Here is a 21,312-nt window from a genome sequence, read left to right as displayed (position 1 = left end):
ACTTCTCTTGCGGGCCTGAGACACATCGCGGTGTTACTTTGCGGAAGAAACCTCGTAGACCGCTGTTGGCTTTGTCGATTCTTTCGTACTCGCGTTTTCGCGTGCATGGCGATGTCCAATGCATGGTTGTGTTGGTCTTTTCTGCGTCGATTGTGTCTTCGCTTTGGCGGGGCATGGATGTTTCTTCCACTACGCGTAGACTGTCTGAGCTGAAACGCGTCGCTGCGCTGGGAAAACCGAATGCGTCACCGTGAGACATCGTCGGGCTTGGAAGTCCAGAGTTTGATTGGTAGGATGGGTTTGAGAAGATGCTGCAACTGCGGAAGTGCAGCGCAAGAACATCGTCAACATCTTGGCTGGTTGTGGTGGCGGGTGGTGTTTGGAAACTCTTCACTCGGTAGTGGCGCGCAGGTCTTGATGGGTCCACGATAGTACAGGAAGTGCGTCGCGATGAGGGCTTTGAGCCATGGCCACGGCTCTTTGATCTGCTGTTTGAGTTTTCTGATGATGTGGTGGACTGTTGTCGTAATGGTCGTGAGCGCTGCTCTGATACTGGTCGTCGTGGCTCCATGTCTGCAACCTGGAGAGGAGCGATCGATTCGACTTTATTTCTGCGATGTTTGCTATGCCGGATGGTATTGTTGTTGCACAGTGGTTCTTGGCTGGGTATCTTAGGGAGATAGGAACCCGCAACACTATCAATTCGATTCATCGCCGATCTATCAAAGATCGAGAACGGGGAGTGACGTAGATGTGAGGTGTGTCAAAGGATATTGAATCGGTAATATTGTCTTAGTGGTGAATAATTTCGGTACTCGTCTAGGTCGGATATCAGTATCGGAATAGGAAGGTTCTGTGCTCAAGGGGTAAAAGCCCATACCAGCAGCCAGTGCCAACACCGAAACACACAGATTTGGATTCCTCGCGCGAACGGCACACACAAGCGGTATAAGAGAATGAAATCTGGAATCACAGGCGGGCTATGTGACGCCAGTAATTGTTGGGTCAGTCAAGTGACGAACCGCGGGACCCGCCTGGAGGACTATTGAATCAACCGCGGTCAGTAGGAGGGAAACTAGAGCCTAGTATATAAAGAAGAGATCAAAACGTCCCAAATGTCGATCTTGGCCGTTGGTTGGCCCAGACCCTGCCAGCATGCAGCGAGACGCACGGCATGCACGATCTCTTGACGAGTTTGAGCCGAGCGCGTGGGCACCTCTACGAAAAGGGTTGGGAGTTCACCGCCTTCCAGGACTCGATTTCCGGGGCCTGAATAGACTAGGCGCGTGAAAAGACTAGCGGCGCGATTAAACTGGAGAAGGATTTCGCTAGCTTCCGTGGGTTCGAGACGGAGCATGACAGATGCACTAAATATGTCACAATCAGAGTCGCACATGGGGGGCAGAGGACGAAACATTCAAGTATGATGTCGTCGGCTTTCACATGCCAGCGATGATGTGGTAGCGCGTGAGAGGCCACACACACAGCTTCGGACGCTGATCACTTCGGGTTGGCTCGTGATAAGGGAAGGAGGGCGCGAGGCCATGTCGAATAGACGCGAGTGGCAGCCTCGTCTACCGACAAGTCGATCCGGCACAACCTTGGGAGTGCAGCACGGACGGCGGGAAGGACCGAATCAAATCAAAGAACGACAGGCCAGCGACATCGGGCCAAGATGACCCACGCTCGACTCAGGCAAGCGCACGCGGAAATGTCGAGCCTGAAAAGTAAAGGATGCCAAATGAAGCGCTGCGCATGGCGTCGTGGGCATTGCTGAGAGGGGCGCCAGGGAAGATTACACCAAACCGCTGCGGCGGGTACCAGCGCAGAACCCTGAACCACTACCCTAGAATACATCCATTTCTCCCACAGCCCTTTCTTACACGAATGGGAGGCTGTAAAAGTCTTTACTCCCATATGTATGTCTTGTGGGTGCGCGGCCCGCTGCCTTACTGCTTACAGTTATCCGCTGCAAACGCTCTTTGGAGGGTGGAACCCATGCGCCAAGGCCACATCCAATGCAGATGATGCAGCTGATCGGGCCAGGGACGCCGCCAATGGCTATGTCATGCGGCAGCACAACACCACCAATTGCGTCCTACTCGCACGCGGAGATGAGTCTGCATTGCAGCTTTTTTTTCGCTAAGCTAGTCATCGCAAGGGTCGTCTGGAAGATCGGCTCGCACGTGGTATCCTCACGAACCCCTCTTCCACTCCACCACGCAGGCACAACGCGCACACTGCGAACACAATGCGAAGCATCACAGAAAGGCGGTATGACTTGGCAGGTACACTCCTCCCTTTTGACTCGCAGTAAGAGGGCCTGTGCGATGAAACGAACGCCGAGCTTCTCCACTACCCTACAGTTCCGTGAGTGCGTGCCCCGTTCCGCGGGTCGTTCGGAAATAACCTGTACGGATTGCTTATTGTATCTCGTGGTAAAACCCCTCAATCAATTTCGCGACTTCGTCAAAAGCCTCAAGACAGTGCCAATGCCCGACTCCCTCCATAACCTCCAACTTCTTCTCGCTGCTACCAATCTCTTCGAACATCTTCTTGCATCCTTCAAGCGGTGCGCTCTTGTCCTCCTCACCAGCGAGAATGAGTACGGGCACGCTGATCTTGCTGTACTGAGGCGGCTTTGCATTGATAATGACTCGACAGTTGGAAATATAACCCGCTGGATCCTGCGATAGCAATAACTCGCGGATCATCGCTTTGACCAGTGGAGACGCCTTCTTCCCGACTGCAGCATGTGGGATGCTGTCGGCCATGGGTTGCATACCGTCTTTTGCAACGGTTTCTATCCGTTCGTGAAAGCGGGGGCCTGCCTCAGGGCTGGGATATACAGGGCCGATCAGGATAGCTGCTACAATGCGGTCACTTCGCTCAGCCGCAAGGTGTGCACCGACGATGCTAGAGACGTGTCAGTTGTCGTGTTCGTTGCAGTCGCGTCTTCCAAGGCTTCTTTCTGCCCGAGAGGTCGCTGACGTACCCTCCCATGCTGTGCCCAACGAACACAGCCTTGTCGACGTTCAGCGCGTCCAGAATCCCAATCACATCTTCTCCTAGCGTCTCGATACTCTGCTCGACAAATGTGTACGTCGATCGACCGGCCCCTGTGTTGTCAAAGGTAATGCAGCGGAATCCATTCGCGACCAAGCTTTGAGTTACTGGCTGATAGTAATTCTGCGAAGAGCCCAGCCCGTGCATGAAAATGAGTGTCTCGCGTGTCTTGCCATCTTGTGGTTTCAAGTCGGTGTAGTGAAAGCGTTTGTAGCCGACGTGGAGGAAAGGCATGTTGGATGGAACGTAGCCGTGTTTGTGAGTTCGTTTCACAACAGCTTGAGATGGGTGACGGGACTGGTTCCGATCGGAAGCGGAGCCATGCGGATAGTGCTGATGACATCACTGGGGTACAGCAAGCACAAGAACACTGAACTTCGTCGCATCTGCACAAATTTACGTTTCTCTAACCCGAAAGCCATGATTTATTACCGATGCAGTATATCGAAAAATATGATAGCCATAGATTTTACGAAGTCCAACCAGATGATGTAGATGCACCTCCTCTCAACTGTCCGTCGACCCATCTGTAATAAACTTCGTCTGATACCACTCATGCATCGCCTGCTTGCACTCCTCTCTCAATCTCGCGGTCGCTGGCCCATCGTCCTTCAATAACGTCGATAGTAGTTGCGCCAACCCCTCTCTCGTAGTAACTTCCTTCAACGCGTCCAAGTCAGGATCCTCTTTCGTCGTTTCCGCGATGCTTAGCATTCTACTCGCATCGCTCTTCGCCCTCGATCTCCTCCGCCTGCCGAAAATTGAGAATACGCTTCGTGACTGGGTCTGTTGCTCCTGCCCACTGGCATCCCACAGCGCAACCCGACTAATGAAGTGCTTGATGGCCGCTTCTTCGAAGCTCTCCCTTCGTCGCTCGATCACCTTTTCGAATTCTGGATCAGCCCACTCCAGGTTCTTGGGTTCCCATCTGTGAAGAAGATACCGAAACGTGCGCACTTCAGCGTCGGGCATAGATAGGTCGCCGAAATCAGTAGTGAAGGGATCGTAGGAGATGGAGGAGGAAGATGAAGTCGGTCGTTCGCTGGAGGTACTCGTTGGTGTTGCGACGTGGCCGTATTTCCGTTCGAGAGCGTGGTGCGTCTGTATGACATTTCGAAGAGCAACTTTGCGATTTTGGAGGACAGCGTCGGTGCCTTCGAAGAGGTGTGAAGAGGATGGTTTGCTGGACAGGTGGCTTCTGCTGCGACGGAGGCCGAAGGTGTGATGTCGCTTGGATTCTAGAGATGGTCGTGTCATGGTGTCTGTGTCCATATTCAACCCAGTTGTCTTTTCGCGGAGTAGTCAAGATAATGATTAGTCTAAATAGAACAATAGAGGTGAGATCAAGCGTATCGTTGTGAATATTCAGTTCCTAGAGCATACGTATGGTGAAAGAAGTGAAACCCATGAAAGAGGAAAACCAAAAACCAGGAAGAAAGGCCACAGACTCAACCCTCTGCCAACAAACTCAACCGTGGATGCCGGCTAACCCAGACGCCCACGCCCACGCCCAATTGACGCACATCCCGTTAGCCGAGAAGGGGGAAGGGGGTGACGCAAGCCCTTTTCTGACATGCAGATCTGCGAGGGCAGACTCATCCTCACCACCGGTGTTGTATAAGGTGTAAAAGTTGTGTCGCGGAACGCTGACTCTAGTGACGACCTATTGGCAGCGACTGTGCCACCGCTTTGTTGAGCCACTTCATGAGCCACTTCGTGGTTCAGTCACTGCGCCGCAGGGTGCGCGGCATTTTTCGGCGTTAATTAAAGTGGGGACGGCGACACGCTGGCTAGGGAGCTGACGCCAAGTCGTGCTTTGGCCGATGATCCGGCGAGCACAGTGATGCCGTGAGGTTGCTCGTGCTGCGAGCTTACGCGTCGAAATGTCTGTTCTGAGAGTGTGCGTGCTGGGCCGTCATTGCATCGTATTGTAACCCCGCACGGTGAAGCTTTGACAGGAAGAAGATTGAGTCAACACGATGAACCGATCGAACGGGTATATATTCAAATTCGCACTGCAGCAATATTCAATCATCAAGCGCTGCCGGCGAGAATGCTACGATGTACCTGGAACACGAAGGAAGTCCTCTATGGTTTCCTACAGTGAGCATAACGCCATGCGATGCAAGAACGATCGGCCTATAACAACGCGAACGGGAACTCGAAAAGCCGCAAAACATCCACCAGTCAATCCTTAAATTGGCCAAGAAAATGCGGTTTACTCGGAAGGCGGCACTGGCTCCGTCTTGCCGTTGGGTAATATGTGTTGGGTGGTGCTCATACGAACGCTGGACGGCCTTTCCAGCTTCTTCCCGTCTTCTGCAGCATTTCCATTCTGCACGTCTTTCTCGAGATCCTTGTGTCCACTCGTGACATCAGGCAGCGCTTCAGCTTCGTTCAATGCTTGTTTGACCAACTTCTTCGCCTCGATCGCAAGATTGGGGATTTCCTCCACCTCCTTGTTCTTGTTCAGGTATGAGTCCAGTAGCGCTTTGAGCGTCTGCGCGCGAACCGGTTTCGCGAGGTAATTGTTCATGCCTACTAGGTTAGCGTATGTTTCAAACGTGGATTCAGCTGCCAGAACTTACCGGATTCCAGGCACTTCTCGCGGTCTCCTTGGATAGCGGAAGCAGTCATGGCAATGATAAGTACGTTTCGAATCTCGGGATTGGGATGCTTGCGGATCAGTTTCGTAGCTATACATGGTCAGTATTCATGTGCTAGCCAAGGCGCGAGTAGCAATCCTTACCTTCGTAGCCATCACAATGCGGCATTTGCACATCCATGAGAATAAGATGGAAGGGGCGCCCATTCTCCGAAGCACGCTCAAGAGCGTCGATAGTCTTGTATCCGTCGAGATAAGCGTCGCATTTGAACCCAAGCTTTTGCACGAAGCTGATTGCGATGCGCTGATTGATCAAGTTGTCTTCCGCGATGCAGACCCGTAGTTCTCGTCTGGGTATCGTAGAAAGATCGATGCAGGAACCCGACAGTTGCTCATGGCCGTTATTTTCCTGGCTTGAGAACCTAGCCATAGGGTCTGGCTCTCGTGTCCTTTGCTGCTGACTGCCTGCTTGCGCTTTCGGCACTTTCTTGAATCGCAACGAAAATGTGACTGTAGTACCTTGGCCTGGTTGGCTGTCGAGACGTACTGTACCGTGCATAACGTTCTCTATGAGGGCTTTGCAGATACTCAGACCAAGGCCAGTGCCGCCGTAGCTCCTAGCAGAGCTGGACTCTATCTGCGAGAAAGGAAGGAACAATTTCTGCTTCTGTTCGTCTGGAATACCAATGCCAGTATCTATAACGCTGCATGTCACATCTGCCCAGTCGTCTGTCTCTTGGTCAACAACAGCGCGGACAGTGACAGATCCTCGTGGCGTGAACTTGTAGCTGTTGGACAGCAAGTTCATGAGAATCTGATGCAGTCGAACAGGGTCGCCCATGACGAGCATCTCTGGATCCAGATGCAATTGCTCAATGGTTTTGAGGCCTCTTTCAGCGTTCGTGTAGGCCAAAGCGCGGACTACTTCCGCAATTGTTTCGCTCAATGAAATGGGCATCTCCAAGACATTCATCTTGCCAGCCTCGAGCTTGGAGTAATCCAGAAGGTCGTTAATGATCGAGAGCAGCGTATCGGCGCAGACACGAATTGAATCGGCGTATCCAGTTTGTTCCGAGTTTAGCGGTGAAGCCTTCAACAGCTCAGACATACCGATCACGCCGTTCAAGGGAGTACGCAACTCGTGCGACACGTTGGCCAGGAACAAACTCTTTGCCTTCGCGGCTTCTTCTTTCAGCTTCATGTTACGCACAGCTATGGCTTCAGCCTCTTTCGCCTTGATCTCTGCTGCCCGCGCCTGTGACAAAGCGCGTTTCTGCATTTCAAGCATGGCTTCGTTGCTTGCGGATACTCTTTCCACCTCTTTGAAAAGCAGTGCATTAGCTAAGGAGATGGAAATTTGATTCACCAGTAACCGAAGAACCTGGGTGTTGCGTTCGGTAAACGAATTCGGCGGGCCCTCGACGTATATTGAACCAAGAAGGTGATCGCTGTGCAGAATCGGGATGCAGATGACTGCTTTCCCCTCGGGATTCCGTTGAAGGTAGGCATCAGAAACGTTGGAGAAGCGGTCGTCTTCTAGTAGGTTCTGGACGAAGACTATCTCTCGGAAGCGGAGTGTGTAGAGCGTCACTTGCCGCGCAACAACATCGTCCACAGTATCTAAAGGTTGACTGGCAGGGAAGGATGTGACGCCGGAAGAGACACCACTGTCGTTGTCAGGCTCGTTGGTGGCAACGCATGCGATCGACCATTCGATTTGTGAGTCTTCAATCACTATGCCGCACAAAGTACCGCCCGTAGATTCGAGCAAAATGGTACTCATCTTCGCCATCAATTTATCGACGACGAGCTCGCTAGACAAGACTTGACTCGACTCCAAGATTGAGGATAGGTCTAGCATGTCCAGACCGACAGCCGAGAGACCGTTGTGTAGAGCTGGAGCAGACTCTTGGCGCCGTGTTTCCGGGACAATCCAGTTCTGTGTTCGATCGACTGCAGTCTCCGCGCCCAGAAATTGATCATGATCATTTTGCTCCAGTCTGAAGGCCGTGTTACCCGTATCTACGAGGGAGGTTTGTACAGCTTGGTCCACTGTCGTGAGCGAGGCGCCGCTACGCACTAGCCACTCATACCGACTCGCGAAGTGATTTGCTTTTCCGTATGCTGACATCCTCCGATATACCGAGATGCAGTCTTTCAAAGAATGTCGGGCCGCCCGGTAGGCCTTCTTGTCTACCAACCATCCAGTGTAGAGCTCGAGAGCAAACGCTTCGTCCAATGCAAACTCGTAACGTTCGCTATGCTCCATGGCTGCCTCATAATTCTCCAGCGCGGATTGCGGATCGGCATTAACATCCCCGAGGACGGCAGTGAGAAGATGTATCCAGCCTCGGTAGTTGACATCAGTGGTGGTGCAACATGTCTCGAGCAATTTGAGGGTCTCATGAACATGTTTTACCATCTCGTCTCTCCGGCTATGAGCGGGCTTCTCTCGGAGAACAGCCATGTATGCTAACGATAAGTAGTATCGGACCGAGTAATTGAGTCGTTCTGACCAGAGACTGCTAAGCATCGGAAGTAGCATCTCCCCAAGAGCCACTGCATCTGAATGATGACCGTAGAGTACCAACAACGGAAGTTTGGTTGCAAGATATATAGACTTGGGACGTTTGGGATTGCTGGCCGTATTTTCGAGGAACTCAATGTACCCGACCTCATTGTGATCGTCATCCGAGAGGAGGGAAAGAGCGTTGCTTGAGTCAGTCTTTCCCTGGAGCGCTCTTGCATATTGACGAGCAGCCATGAGAAAAACTCCTCCACGCATGTCTTTCTGCCAGTTTCGCATATCGAGCGGTGTTTCTTCAATCCAGGCTTCCAATTCTGCGACGTCGTATGAAGCCATGACCCTAAAGTGAGCCTGTACACCAAGATTTAGAAGTGTGAGGATGCGATCGCCAGCAGTTAGTGAAGCCTGCAAGGCTGCTTCTAAGCTCGGTATCAGATCGCCTACAGGCGCTTCCAAGTGACCCAGAAACATTGGCTGCAAAGTTTGACCTCGTCCCAGGGTGTAGTAGTCTTCAGGGAACTGCAGAGGTAGAGGTATGAAGTCAGCATATATCTCACGTGCACTTCGTATAGCCAGAACTTACCATCTGAAAGATTCGCTTTGCAATCGCGCCCATGTCGACTGCGAAATTCGTCATTCCAAAACGACCGCCCGCAACAGTGCCCAGATGCACGTATGCAAGGGCAACCTGTGACATGGTACCCTTTTCGAGATGGACGGTGATAAGTTTCAGCGTCGCCTGATAGAAAAGCAGGCTGTTCGACCAGAACGCCGCACTAAGGAGTTCGATGAAGACAGGCCCAATAGTCATCAGGACACGGTCATCAGGAGACGGACGCCGCTTGAGCAGTTCTTCCTTATCGATGTTCTGAAGCGTGCCGTATATCTGCTGAAACTGAGCATCGCACGCCTCCCATGTTGTCGGAGGAATAGGGGAATTGAGCAAAGACAAACAGTCTTTGAGAGCCTGGAATGCACTATAGATGGTGATGTCGTTAGCTAACTGTCGCGATAGTTGCAGTGATGAAAAGCGAGAGGTACACATGTCATGCTATCTTGCAAGCGTGCAACCTGCTCCAGGCGCATGCACGGAAAGGATGTGGAACATTACTTACCCGAAACTGTCGCCGCGAATAGCAAACACCCTAGACTGTAGAATGAATGAACTAGCCATATCGCAGGGATCGCGAGCATGCTGGAAGGTCGTCCGGATCAGGCTAAGAGCCTCATCGAACATGCCCTGGTGCCAATAGCATTCTGCCGAGCGCACAAAGAGTTGCAACGTCTCTTGGTAGGATACGTCTGGCATATTGTCGTTCCATGGATCGTCTTGCAGAAGCATGAGGCTGTGCGCGAAGTAGTAGATGCCAGTTGATCGCGCGCCCGACTCGCATGCAGTTTCTCCAGCTTGATACAGCATATCACGGAATGGAGCTCGCACTGTTTCCTTGGTCTTGATCAGTTCTGCAGCGAGACAGATGTGGCGACTCTGCATGTACAACGCCTTGGAACCTGACGTCGAGTCGTCGTTGTACTCCTCGCCGGAAGTTATCATCTTGGCAATGGTGAAGTGCATCAACTGTGTATCCCATTCCTTGTCGAGGGAGTTCACAGCCGCTGTAAGGTACCGATCGTGACTGAATCTGAATCGAGCATCTTGTTCGGCAGGCATGAGTACGTAGGCTTTCAATGCTGCATCGAGAGCTGTGACGGCACTCTCGTCTCTCTCGAAAAGTGGTAACCTCCCATGAGCTGCGGGCTTGTTTGTGGGCTGAAGGAGCTTCTTCAGAAGTTCGAACGAGAAAGTACCACCCAGGAGGGATGCCCACGCCAAGAGCTTCCTACTGGAAGATGGTAATTCTGTCAACCGCTTTGCTATAAAGTCAGTCGTAACAGATGACCCATACTCTGGACTCTCGAAAACGGCGAAGACTTTGTCTAGGTCGAAAACCCAAGTGTTCTCCCGCCACTCGTAGTACACGCAGCGTTTCCGATAGCAAGTGTCTAGTATCTCGCGTATATAGAAGAGGTTACCTCGAGACTTTTCCTGAATTACCGCTACTAGAGGAAGGATATACTGATGGTCCCGGTGGAGCGTCTCAGCCACGTAGTCGGCCGTCTGGGCCTCTACAAAAGGAAGAAGCTGTACTCTGGTAGCGTGACGCAGTAGTGGGGTGAGTTCTCGGGGTAGGGTCTCTTCGTCGCTGTACGTGAGCATAAGAACAAGCGGAATTTTGGCTTGCACGATGTGATGAATCAGCTCAGCGCTTTCGGGATCGGCATACTGAACATCTTCCAAACTCCATGTGCAGAGCTTGTGCATTGCCAGGAGTCGTAGAACATCTATGAAGACATTCATGAATCTGGAAGATTTCGAAGCACCTCCGCTTCGTAGCCAAGCCTCGGCAGTATGTCCAGCTGATCCGCAGTGAACGGCAGGAGATGATGCCCGTCGAGTCAGATCCTTAGTAGGCTCCATGTCCTTCTGTTGCGGACTCTTTCCGTTCGTGTTTAAGAGCCATTCCGGTAGATCAAGGTAGGTTCGTAACACCGCCCAAACTCCACTGTTCCTGAGGTAATGGCGCAATCTCTGGTGAAATTCCGTCGTTACGTCCGCCTCGCTGACTAGACAGAGAGATGTAAGTTAGTAGCTGGTATAGGGGAACATGATTGTCCAAGATGACTGTACATACTGGCTAACGTTAGTACAATTGCGAGAATTGAGAGTAGTCCTCAGAGAGACTTACCATATTTGGCGGAAGAAAGAAGACATCAGCCGAAGAATGGGGTCAAATGGTGCTTTCTTGGCGGGATCAAATTTAGCCATAGCGAAGTAGCCAGTGCTCCTTGCTGTGCTCTGTACGCTCTGCACGAGACGAGATTTACCCAGCCCGGTGGCACCGGCGATGGCTATCACCTCACATCGCGCCTTGCGCCTTAGTTTTCGCGTGCTGGCTAGAGTTCTTAGGCCATCGTTGGATTGGTGGCTGCGAGAGTAGAGTCCGGTGCTTTCAATGCTGTTGTTGGAACGGCCTCGGCTCGCGGATTGCAGTTGGGGCCGACTGTCCACACTTCCTTCAGCCGTTGATGATTCTGATTGTGCGACACTATCTTGGGAGCCCTGTTGCATCGACCGAGCGCTTTCCATGAATACAGGGCCATCTGCCGAAACGCTGTTGAGCCTGCTGTCGGAGCCTCTGGAGCTAGTGCTTTCGGAAATGATGTCGTCAAATTGCAGGTCTCCTCGTCGATCCGAAAAGGAGGAACCTGAGCTCAGGCTCTGCAACGCTTTGACGTTACTCCGACGATGCCTCGCTACGCGCTCGATCACGTCCACTATGGTCTTGCGTTCTTTCTCACGCCCGATTAGTTTGAGGGGCAAGTTGAAGAAGCAACTGATGTCCTTGGTGCCTACATGGAAGGCCTTCAATCCTTCTACATCTCCATCGTAAAGAAGCTCGCGGATACGAAAGAGATCGAATTTCAAGCCTGAAGTAGAGTGGTATCTCTCCTCAATATTGCGCTGCGTCATACGTTGGATGATCTCTGACAGAGCCTCTGGGATGTCTAGTCGTCTGGAAGAAATTGGAGGAATTCGCTTGCTGATGACGTTCTGCATGACATCGAGAGCCGTAGCGCCTTCGAATGGCGTCTGCCCGCAGAGCATCGTGTAGAAGAGAATGCCAAGACTGTAGATGTCGGTTCTTGTGTCGGGTTCAGCGGGCATTCTACCAGTCTGTTCAGGGGATATAAAAGCCAACTTCAATTCGATGCCAGTCTCTTTTGACAGGGTACTCCAACCAGCGCTTGTCAGTCCGTTCTCGAAAGATCGTGCGCCCGATCCAAAATTGATCATTTTGACCGTCCCGTTCTCAGCGAAATGGAAGGCATCGCCCCGAATTTCTCCATGGACAATTTCGTGACCGTGGTGCAATATTTCCAGACACTCGACTGATCCGACGGCAAAGTCGAGGAAGGTGAGGAGAGGTATTCCACGGTTGGGCAATGAAGCATCTGATTGCCCGCTCTGTCCATGACTGCCAACCTTCCAGAAATTAGGGCCGAAGTTGACCAAGTCGTTGAGGTAGTTAGGCCCCGGGGCTTCGAATATGCTGGCGACAAGATGCTCCTCGCCGGCTTTGGTCGATAGCCTCACAAACTCTATGGGCCGAACAAAGTGCTTGCACTCTGGATCCGACTCCTTGACGACGAGTTTGGCGAGCTGGAACTCGCGTTCGAGCCGCAGAGTCTGCTGCGAGACACGGCATACGACGGTCCGGCCTTCTCTCGCCACACCTTTGGCGGTGGTGTTGGTGCGATGTGTTTGTACGGTAGAGGCGCTTGCATCGGAGCCCGAACTGCGGTGAGTGCGTGTTATGGTTGGGCGGCTTCGGGTCAGGGAGTCAGGCGAATGCGACAGCTTGAATGAGGTGGGGGAGGTTACGGCGCTCCTTCCTCTTGACTGAGGGCGATCCTGCCGGGGCGCTTGCTTCTCGTAACCGAAGAAATGCCAGTTATCATACGACTATTCGACGTTAGCATGGTGCAGCGACAACCTGGGCTATGCGACGCCTCTTACTGAGTGGAAGGGCTCAATGTCCGTGTCCCAGCCATAGTTCTGCAGCTCCTGCAGACGCGCAAAGATGTGCGAGAAGTGCTGCGTGCGCCCGCCTCCTTCCGATCGAGTCATTGTGTCTTTCCGATGTTCGCAACCGCCGGGGATCTAAGACATGCTCTGAGTGGGATGTATAGAATCAATGTGTAGGGTAAAGTCGCCAGGCGCTCGATCTATCCATCACAGCATCAGCGGGGCGCGACTGCCATATCAAGAGCGCGGTCGTCGAGGGTGTTGAGAGCGACGGGAGGGGCGTAAAGGAGAGTCCGGTAGGCTGTTGATGCCAGTGTTCTAGAGGGAGCAGACGCGCATGTGGAGTGCTTACTGATGGCATTCCAGCCACAGCAGACGGACTGCGAAGATGCGCGCTCAGACTTCGCGCTTGTTCTTAGACGTCATAATCGACATGGGCTCGCTGTAGCGGAAGTTTGCGCCCAACGCACCGCACGCAAAAGTAACGTTTCCCTGCCCAGCCCAACGCGCCCTGAAACCAAAACCAAGCACGCATCCGCAGCGAATATCAACGTGGACCATGTGTGGCTGGCATGCGGAGCGTCCCCCGCGCAAGTTGGGACGGCTGTATCTGGCATAGCGGAAGATCGGCCTGGCGCGTTAGCCCTCGGGCTGGAGCCGTTGGTAGCGACATCATCGTGGTTCAGGGCCAGTAGTGCCGTCTGCATCATCTGCATACCGACGCTGCATTATTACCACAACCGCCGGGCGGGTCAGCAATACGCCCAGTCGCAATTTCCCACTGCGACCGACTTTCGCCCCCATAGCACCCTCTGCCTGCCCGCCACTGTTAGACTGACGCTGCCCCACCACAGGCGACCGGGCATCCCTCGACATTTGACACATGCATCTTCCGCAGAGGTAGCCGCTGTCATAGCAAACAACATCCTTCCACATCCACCCTATTCAATGTCACACAATGGACTCGCCCGACCACGAGCATGCCTATTCAGGCGACCTTGGGGAACCTATGAGGCCACGACAACTCCCCTCGGACCTGCCCACTTCCCTCAATGACAGGCGACCTGTCACCATCATGAATGAGGAAACCGAGATCTACGACGCCTGGCAGGGTAAGTGTCGGATCGGGAAGGCGCAATGAACCACGAGCAACTGACGTCGCCTAGGGCAGTCGCAATTTCTCACCACCCCCATGCCCGCCCGCCCGCTCAGTTTCAACCTCTCGCTCGACGACCCGACCTTTGGCGACGAAGACATGCAGCAGCTCGAGGACAGCGATAGTCGCCTAGTGCAGATGCTGGCCCACCAAGCGCGCCTCAAGAACGACAATGCAGGCGACGAGGCCAAGGTTGTCGCCGACGACAAGTTGTCACACGAGGAAAAGAAAGAGGCTTTACAGGGGCTTTTTACGCTGGCCGCATCGAATGGCGAGCTGGAAAGAGTAAAGCGGCTGCTGGATGGGAAGACGCGGGAATACATCAACATCAACGGCGTCGACGCCGAAGGCACGCCGCCACTAGTCTACGCAAGCTGTTTTGGGCACGAGGACGTGGCAGCTACACTTCTCGAGCAGGGCGCAACTGTTGATATGCAAGACAAGAATCGCTGGACGCCGCTCATGTGGGCCATGACAAACCGGCACAAGGCCATCGTCAAACTTCTGCTCGACCACGGCGCATCGACGGATGTCAAGTCTTCTGGAGGAAGGACCGCGTTCGATTTCGTCGAGCCCAACACCGAGCTGTCCGACTATCTACACGAGAGCGGATACGCGATTGGCAACGTCGGTGTTGGCGACGACTTCTACAGCTCTGGATTCTCTCAGGACCGCTTTGAGCAAGAAATGCAGGAGAACGATTTGAAACGGCGCATGATGATGGAGAGTGCTTTCAATCTCGAGGTTGATATCGGCAACCTTGGCTTGGACGAACAGCCCGAGTCACCTGAAGAGCCAGAAGAAGAAGCGCAGGAATTCATCTGGGACAGATGTCTCAACGACCAGATGTTTGTCTTCCAAGAAAGCGAGCTGGAACGTATACTGGACATTATCATCACAAACATGACGCCGCAGCGCTCTCCGTCGCAAAAGCCAGTTCCCGCAAACATACTCTTCCTGAGTGCCCGCTACGCACACTATCATGCGAACCCGGAACTTCTCGAGACCCTGCTAGTATCTGCCATGAACAAGATAAACGACGTTGTAGAAAAGCACCAGTGGGATATGACTGTGCTGGCCTTCTGGATGTCCAATGCGACACTGCTTTTACATTACCTCAAGAAAGACGGCGGGCTCACGAGCGCGACTACTGAGTTTCAACTGCAGATGGCAGAACTTATCAATGAGATTTTCATCTTGATCATCCGTGACGCTGAGCGAAGGATGGACAAGAACTTGGACCAGGCAATGCTCGACCATGAGCCCATGCCTGGTTTCGAAGACGTACAGTTCCAACACGAATGGAAAATATTCCGTTCCAAACCCAAGGCAAAGCCATTAGAACCCCTCGAGAAACGCTTCCGCCCGCCATCTCCAAAGCGTAGAGCACAGCCATCACCGCGAAACATCACTTCTCTCCTATCATCCACCCTGTTCGTCCTTGATCTGTACGATGTGCACTCTGTCATTGCTGCGCAGGTGCTATCGCAGCTCATTTACTGGCTTTCCGCCGAAGTCTTCAACCGCATAATGTCGAACCGGAAGTATCTTGCACGTACAAAAGCTATGCAAATACGCATGAACGTCTCGACGCTCGAAGACTGGGCTCGTTCCAACAACCGGCAACCCGAACATTACGAGAACGGCTCCATGACTTCTACCGGCGAGAACACCGCGGACGCTGCTAAACGGCATCTCGAGCCTCTGGTGCAACTTCTGCAATGGCTTCAATGCTTCTCTTCACTCGGGGAAGACCTAGAGTCGCTCGTGGGTACTCTGCAACAGCTGACACGTCTGTCGCCCCAACAGCTACTACACACCGCGAAATATTACCGGCCCGAAGTGGGCGAGAAAGGCCTGCCGAAAAGCGCTTCCAAGTACATTGTACATCTGCAAAAAGCTGCCGCTGATCGTAAAGCCGCACGCACAAAGTCGCCCAATCCGCCGCCAGCATCGGAATCCGTACCAACCACGCCTGTCAGGCCTACTTCCGATAAACCTGTCGAACCATCGCCTGCGCCTTCGCGCATGTCGGAGGAAGACGAGAAGGATGAGCCACCGGACGAGCTTCTCTTAGACCCGTCGTACATGCTGCCATTTTCACTTCCAACGTCAACGGACATGCTCATCACCTACGGTGCCGGATTCGGAGGTGTTAACAAAGAACGAGAGCGGAAATACATTCCCACCGTACCCCCCGAGTTTATGGCCAAGTTGGACTTGAATGGAGGCAACAATAAGAATGGAAGCTCCTACTATTCAGAGACGCAGTGGAACGATCCGAGCTATGGGTGAAGATGAAGATCGGCAGTATTGAGAACCCTGCTAATTGAGACCTTGATAGTCGCGTCCACACTGCTTGGTTGAGACGAAGACCGGATTCTTTCAAGTTCCGTTCTACAACATCTCGTTGCTGCTGACCGTCGCGTTCTTTTTTGCATTGCCGCATATGATTTGGATACACACATGGCACCTGGTCCGACGTACGGCCCAAAGAGGAATACTCCATCAATTACCCTACGGCATGCAAACCAGATCTGAGGATGCAGACATACTGTTTCGGCTGCAACTGCAAGAACGATGCTGATTCCGTTGCGGGGTGAAGGGTGCAACAGCACAGAAGTTGGATATTACCATAGTATCAGGGTATGCATAGATCTGTTTACCATTACTTCGATCTTTCGCGTCAACTACGGACACATCAATTTTTCCCTATCGTGCGGCCCGCCGGGCAAACAGCGCGTTTACTGTAGCATCGGCCCATCTCACAGCGAGAGGAGTCAAACACTGTACAAGCAATACATTGAATGACTGTCGATAATGAGAGTCTTATGTAAGGCAGCTATCTAGTTATCGGTATCACTCCGTGATCGGCCCGTCAATATCCATCGAGTCGCCGGAGGTATCGGCGGATTCCGATAGCAGCAGCAGTGTTGGCACGCAGGGTCTGGCTACCCCACCACTCCACCACCCCGCCATAACTTCTTGGTAGCCAGCCAAATCCCAAAACATACTTCCTACTTATCTATCTCTTCGGCGTACTCACCTATATTCTTATTCTTCTTGCATATCATACTTTCAAAATGGAGTTTCGCACCATTTCACCAGAAGATGTCAAAAGCGTAGCCACAAACACTGCGCAATCGATACCAATTGATGAAATTGATAGTACTTTCAAGTCCCAATACACTGGTGAGAAGTCCATAACCCTCGCATTCCGACAGAAGATCTAACAAGCATCAAGATCTTATATCTGCACCACTTGGTTCCAAAGTCCTCTCTTTCAGTGATGAATACTTCGCTGCAGCCGAGAATCTCATAACGCCGACTCCAGCAGTCCGTAAACCTGGTGTCTTCGTACATACGGGAGCTTGGTATGACGGTTGGGAAACCCGACGTCACAATACCGAACCTGCCGACTGGGTGGTACTGCGACTGGGTACCGCCAGCGGAAAAGTAGCAGGTGTAGAAATTGACACGGCACACTTCAACGGAAACCATGCACCAGAAATTGCCGTCGAGGGTGCTTTTATCACGGACGAGAAAGAGGAAGAAGAGGTGAAGAAGCCAAGCTACCAGGGTTGGGAGACAATTCTGTCAAAGCAGGAGTGTGGACCTAGCCAACGGCACGGATGGAAGCTGGCAAACATCACTGAAAAGGCGTACACCCACGTCCGACTCCTCATGTACCCCGACGGTGGCATTGCGCGTTTCCGCCTCTACGGTGTCGCCGTGCCCGTGTTCCCCCAATCCGCAGATGCCATCTTCGAGCTCTCAGCAACAGTCATGGGAGGCGTCGCAACATCATGCTCAGACCAACATTTCGGCACAAAAGACAATCTCCTCCTCCCCGGTCGCGGAAAAGACATGGGCGACGGCTGGGAAACGAAGCGCACGCGTGGCGAACACGTCGACTGGACGATTGTCAGGCTGGGCGCAAAGGGCGAAATCGATCACGTTGTTGTAGACACGGCGCACTTTAGGGGTAACTTCCCGCAAAAGGTGCAGGTCTTTGCTGGAAGCTTTGAGAAGGATCCGGCTCATGATGATGCGTCGTGGGTTGAGGTTCTGGAGCCGCAAAAGACGGGTCCGGATAAGGAGCATGAGTATAAGGCTGAGCTTAAGGAGGTGGCTGGCAGGGGCTACACGCATGCGAAGTTGGTGATTATCCCGGATGGAGGTGTGAAGCGGTTCCGAGTTTTCGGAAAGAGGGTGTAAGGGTCCAGATTTTAGGACTGTGGCTAGATGAATCAAGATCAAACAAACTCATTGAAGCTATCCGAGAGCGTTTTCTGTATAGTTGACACGGTAAAGCCGGCATTGACTTGAACTGCGAACATCTAGGTACCGCGGTCCTTCTCAGCCTTGAGTACTCAACAATGTGTTTCCCAATGCAAGTTGCTTACGACATTCGTAGGATACTGACGCCACTGCGTGCCGTTGAAGGTTCGATGATGACCAATGGCCGAGGTTACTTAAGTAGGTTTGACATGTCTTGGCGCCTTGGTAAGGCGTACACGTGGGTCAGACGCATCTCCAACCGCAACCACATCAACGTCCAAGACCACCGTCGCTTCCATTTCTCGATATTTGCGAATTGGTTGCCCAGTATGGAGGAAAACTACGCTTTCAATATGGAGAAGGTGTCGCCGATATGGATCATCACGGCACTTTGTGTAGTGCCTTTCGGCATGTATCAACTTCTCAATCTTCTTAGCCCGTTGATGCAGCGATTGACGGCTATGAAGATCTCAGCGGTATGTCGGATGGTTATGAGATGGTTGAGATCGTGTGCTGATGACAGCACGGTTAGATATACATCTACCCCATCAAGTCGCTGCGAGCCGTCAAGGTTACCGAAGCCGTTGCCACCGCTCATGGTTTCAAGCACGACCGTACACACATCACATCCTTAGTCCATCGAAACATGGTTAACATCACCCAGGCTCCTTCATGCTTCTCCAGAAGACCGAAGAAGGCTACAAGAACATGGCGGTAGCCAAATACCCCGAAATGACGCAATTCCTCCAAGAGATGTCCAGCGACACCATCACTGTCAAACACATCGCCTACGGCGACTCATCAAAGGCAACATCAATTCAAGTCCCACTAGAACCCGACACAGATAAGCTATCCCCCATCAACATCGACATGCACTCCAGCCCCACGTCCGCCTTCCTAATGCCCCAAAAGTACAACGACTGGTTCACATCCTGTTTCGGCTACCCAGTCATCTTCGTCTACTTAGGAGCCAACCGACGCACCGTCCAATTCCAAGACATGCAACCCGCGGAACCCTCGCCACTAACCCGTTTTCTCTCCAAATACGTCCCGTTCACTGCTTCCTACGTCGAGAAAGCAATGGGTCTGCACAAGCCCTCAGCAGAAGAATCCTGGAAAATCACTTTCGCGGACTGCGCTCCGTATCTGTTCTGCTCGCAAACGAGTCTCGATGATGTTTCGTCCCGGCTACCAGAAGGTATGGCCATGGATATCGAAAAGTTCCGTCCTAATATCGTGGTGGAGGGCGCGTATGAACCGTACGAAGAAGATTACTGGGGTAAAGTTACAGTAAAAGGCGGGACGGAGATCTTGCTTCCACACAACTGTGTAAGGTGCAAGAGTATCAATATTGACTACAAGACGGGGAAACCGGGGGAGGGCCCGAGTGGAGAGGTGCTGAAAAGGTTGCAGAAGGATCGCAGGATTGATGTAGGAGCGAAGTGGAGTCCGGTGTTTGGAAGGTACGGGTTTTGGGGGAAGGGCAGGGAGGAGGTGTGGAGGGTGGGGGATCGGGTTAATGTTGCGAAGGTCAATGGTGGGCCGACGGTTTGGAGTAAGTTTATGGATGAGAGATTCGATACAAGGATGTGGAAACTGACTGTGCACAGGTTGGCCTGGTGTCGGATAGAATTGGTACACTCTGCTCATAGCGAGTGTACTAACGAAGCATTACGTTAACGATACGTTGGCTTTACTGATGACAAAGCCCTGATACCGAAAAAAGAGTTCAAGCGCATATCCTTCCTACATTTTCGTGTGGTTCCGCACGCCTGCAACTCCGCCCCATGCAATTTTCCTAGCCTCTCGCTTCTTCTCCTCATCCCTTTCAGCCTTGTCCCATCTTCGTGCTCTATCATTCATATCCACCGCTGCAAGATCGAGCTCGTTACTACCATACATCCAAGGGTGGAAGAATTCATTAGTATTCCAGAGATAAAGGACAGGAATATACTGGTAGACTACCGGACACTGTTAGAAAAACGCCGACCGCCAAATCATGATCGAGAGGAAAACTTACACAATATACCCATCTCCTTCATAAGCTCGCGCGACGCCATTCTAGCGGCATTTCCGGGGCAGCAGTGATACAAGCTCACTGTCGCTAGATTGGGAAATAGCGTTGGCTTTGCCCTGGCTACATGTTTCACCCACCTTTCTGCCTCCCTACCGAGACAGTCGGTTAAGATAAGCCGTTCGAGCTTGGACGGCACGACTTCTTTGTAGTACGCATATACAACATTGTCACTCGGCAGCACAAGCGTGCGCAACGCGGGGAAGTACTTCGGGATACCATGCACGGAGCCTCGATAGTCCGACCTGCTGGAAGGCGATGTGCGGAAGTCGTTGGGTAATTCGAGTACGGTGAGTTTGTGGCTGAAGAGAGGGAGGAGAGGGCCTAGATCGGGGGTGTGGGCTGGAAAGAGGCTGCTATGGTAGAGCAGGGGATGGAGAAAGGGGAAGTTGTACAGTATCGAGCCCCCGAGATACAGTTCCTGTAGATTGGGTAGCATGGTCAGCACAAGGCTGAGGAGGATGCTTGGTCCATCGTATTCGTTTCCGGCATGCAGGGATTCGATGAAGTCTTGTTTCGTCAGAGGATCGATGTCTAATGTGCTGATATGGCTGATGGCTTTTGATAGTAGCGAAGGATCGAGTGCTGGGATAGGGTTCGGTCCTATGCACATTCCACGGATTTGCGTTTCGATGGTCAGGCTGCGGATCTTGTATCGCAGGTCTGGGTACTGGAAGAGTGAAGCGAGAAATCGGTCGACCTTGCTTGAGTATAGTATTGGTGCGCAGAAGAGAACCTCTCGGGCAAGTGGTGCTAGTTGCTTGCATGTCGAGAGCGCATTCAGTAAGTCGGCTTGGGGATTGGGATGCTTGACACTTTTGGGAAGGTAGTGCAGAATTTGGAGAAGGACCTCGTCTGGGAGCTCAAGGAGTTGGCTTGCCATGCTGGAAGAGAATGTTGGTTGAGAACGCGTACCGAACAAGAGTTCACAGCCGTTATGGAGGGTGAAAGAGCAGAGGGACGATACTGTTTTTCTCGGTGCGATGTGAGTGATCGAAATCGTTTATACACAAGT

The 21,312-nt window shown here is 52.4% G+C and overlaps 8 protein-coding genes across 8 annotated transcripts; 3 read left to right on the top strand and 5 right to left on the bottom strand.

The window, feature by feature from the left end:
* Positions 1–2,423: 2,423 nt before the first annotated feature.
* On the bottom strand, positions 2,424–3,300 carry J4E92_004073 (uncharacterized protein; the record flags this gene model as incomplete). Its single annotated transcript, XM_051495466.1, has 2 exons — positions 2,424–2,916; positions 2,996–3,300. The coding sequence occupies 2 exons, from the start codon at positions 3,298–3,300 to the stop codon at positions 2,424–2,426; spliced, it is 798 nt and encodes a 265-aa protein (XP_051354485.1).
* Positions 3,301–3,573: 273 nt separating this feature from the next.
* J4E92_004072 (uncharacterized protein) lies at positions 3,574–4,323 on the bottom strand (the record flags this gene model as incomplete). Its single annotated transcript, XM_051495465.1, has 1 exon — positions 3,574–4,323. One exon carries the CDS (start codon positions 4,321–4,323, stop codon positions 3,574–3,576), a length of 750 nt encoding a protein of 249 aa, XP_051354484.1.
* Positions 4,324–5,284: 961 nt separating this feature from the next.
* J4E92_004071 (uncharacterized protein) lies at positions 5,285–10,889 on the bottom strand (the record flags this gene model as incomplete). The annotated part of the gene is made up of 6 exons (XM_051495464.1): positions 5,285–5,604; positions 5,655–5,762; positions 5,816–8,717; positions 8,782–9,175; positions 9,314–10,823; positions 10,883–10,889. 6 exons carry the CDS (start codon positions 10,887–10,889, stop codon positions 5,285–5,287), a joined length of 5,241 nt encoding a protein of 1,746 aa, XP_051354483.1.
* A 52-nt stretch (positions 10,890–10,941) lies between these two features.
* J4E92_004070 (uncharacterized protein) lies at positions 10,942–12,888 on the bottom strand (the record flags this gene model as incomplete). Its single annotated transcript, XM_051495463.1, has 2 exons — positions 10,942–12,723; positions 12,778–12,888. 2 exons carry the CDS (start codon positions 12,886–12,888, stop codon positions 10,942–10,944), a joined length of 1,893 nt encoding a protein of 630 aa, XP_051354482.1.
* An 856-nt stretch (positions 12,889–13,744) lies between these two features.
* Positions 13,745–16,237, top strand: J4E92_004069 (uncharacterized protein; the record flags this gene model as incomplete). The annotated part of the gene is made up of 2 exons (XM_051495462.1): positions 13,745–13,898; positions 13,953–16,237. 2 exons carry the CDS (start codon positions 13,745–13,747, stop codon positions 16,235–16,237), a joined length of 2,439 nt encoding a protein of 812 aa, XP_051354481.1.
* Positions 16,238–17,025: 788 nt separating this feature from the next.
* Positions 17,026–18,160, top strand: ALC1 (Allantoicase; the record flags this gene model as incomplete). The annotated part of the gene is made up of 2 exons (XM_051495461.1): positions 17,026–17,134; positions 17,187–18,160. 2 exons carry the CDS (start codon positions 17,026–17,028, stop codon positions 18,158–18,160), a joined length of 1,083 nt encoding a protein of 360 aa, XP_051354480.1.
* A 416-nt stretch (positions 18,161–18,576) lies between these two features.
* On the top strand, positions 18,577–19,853 carry J4E92_004067 (uncharacterized protein; the record flags this gene model as incomplete). The annotated part of the gene is made up of 4 exons (XM_051495460.1): positions 18,577–18,699; positions 18,756–18,837; positions 18,888–19,778; positions 19,834–19,853. The coding sequence occupies 4 exons, from the start codon at positions 18,577–18,579 to the stop codon at positions 19,851–19,853; spliced, it is 1,116 nt and encodes a 371-aa protein (XP_051354479.1).
* A 431-nt stretch (positions 19,854–20,284) lies between these two features.
* Positions 20,285–21,180, bottom strand: J4E92_004066 (uncharacterized protein; the record flags this gene model as incomplete). Its single annotated transcript, XM_051495459.1, has 2 exons — positions 20,285–20,327; positions 20,378–21,180. 2 exons carry the CDS (start codon positions 21,178–21,180, stop codon positions 20,285–20,287), a joined length of 846 nt encoding a protein of 281 aa, XP_051354478.1.
* Positions 21,181–21,312: the final 132 nt, after the last annotated feature.

The sequence above is a fragment of the Alternaria infectoria genome (assembly GCF_024043175.1).
Source record: "Alternaria infectoria strain BMP 0036 chromosome Unknown scaffold_5, whole genome shotgun sequence".
Lineage (NCBI taxonomy): Eukaryota > Fungi > Ascomycota > Dothideomycetes > Pleosporales > Pleosporaceae > Alternaria > Alternaria infectoria.
The sequence above is the reverse complement of the archived record's forward strand: the minus strand, read 5'-3'. Positions and strand labels throughout refer to the sequence as shown.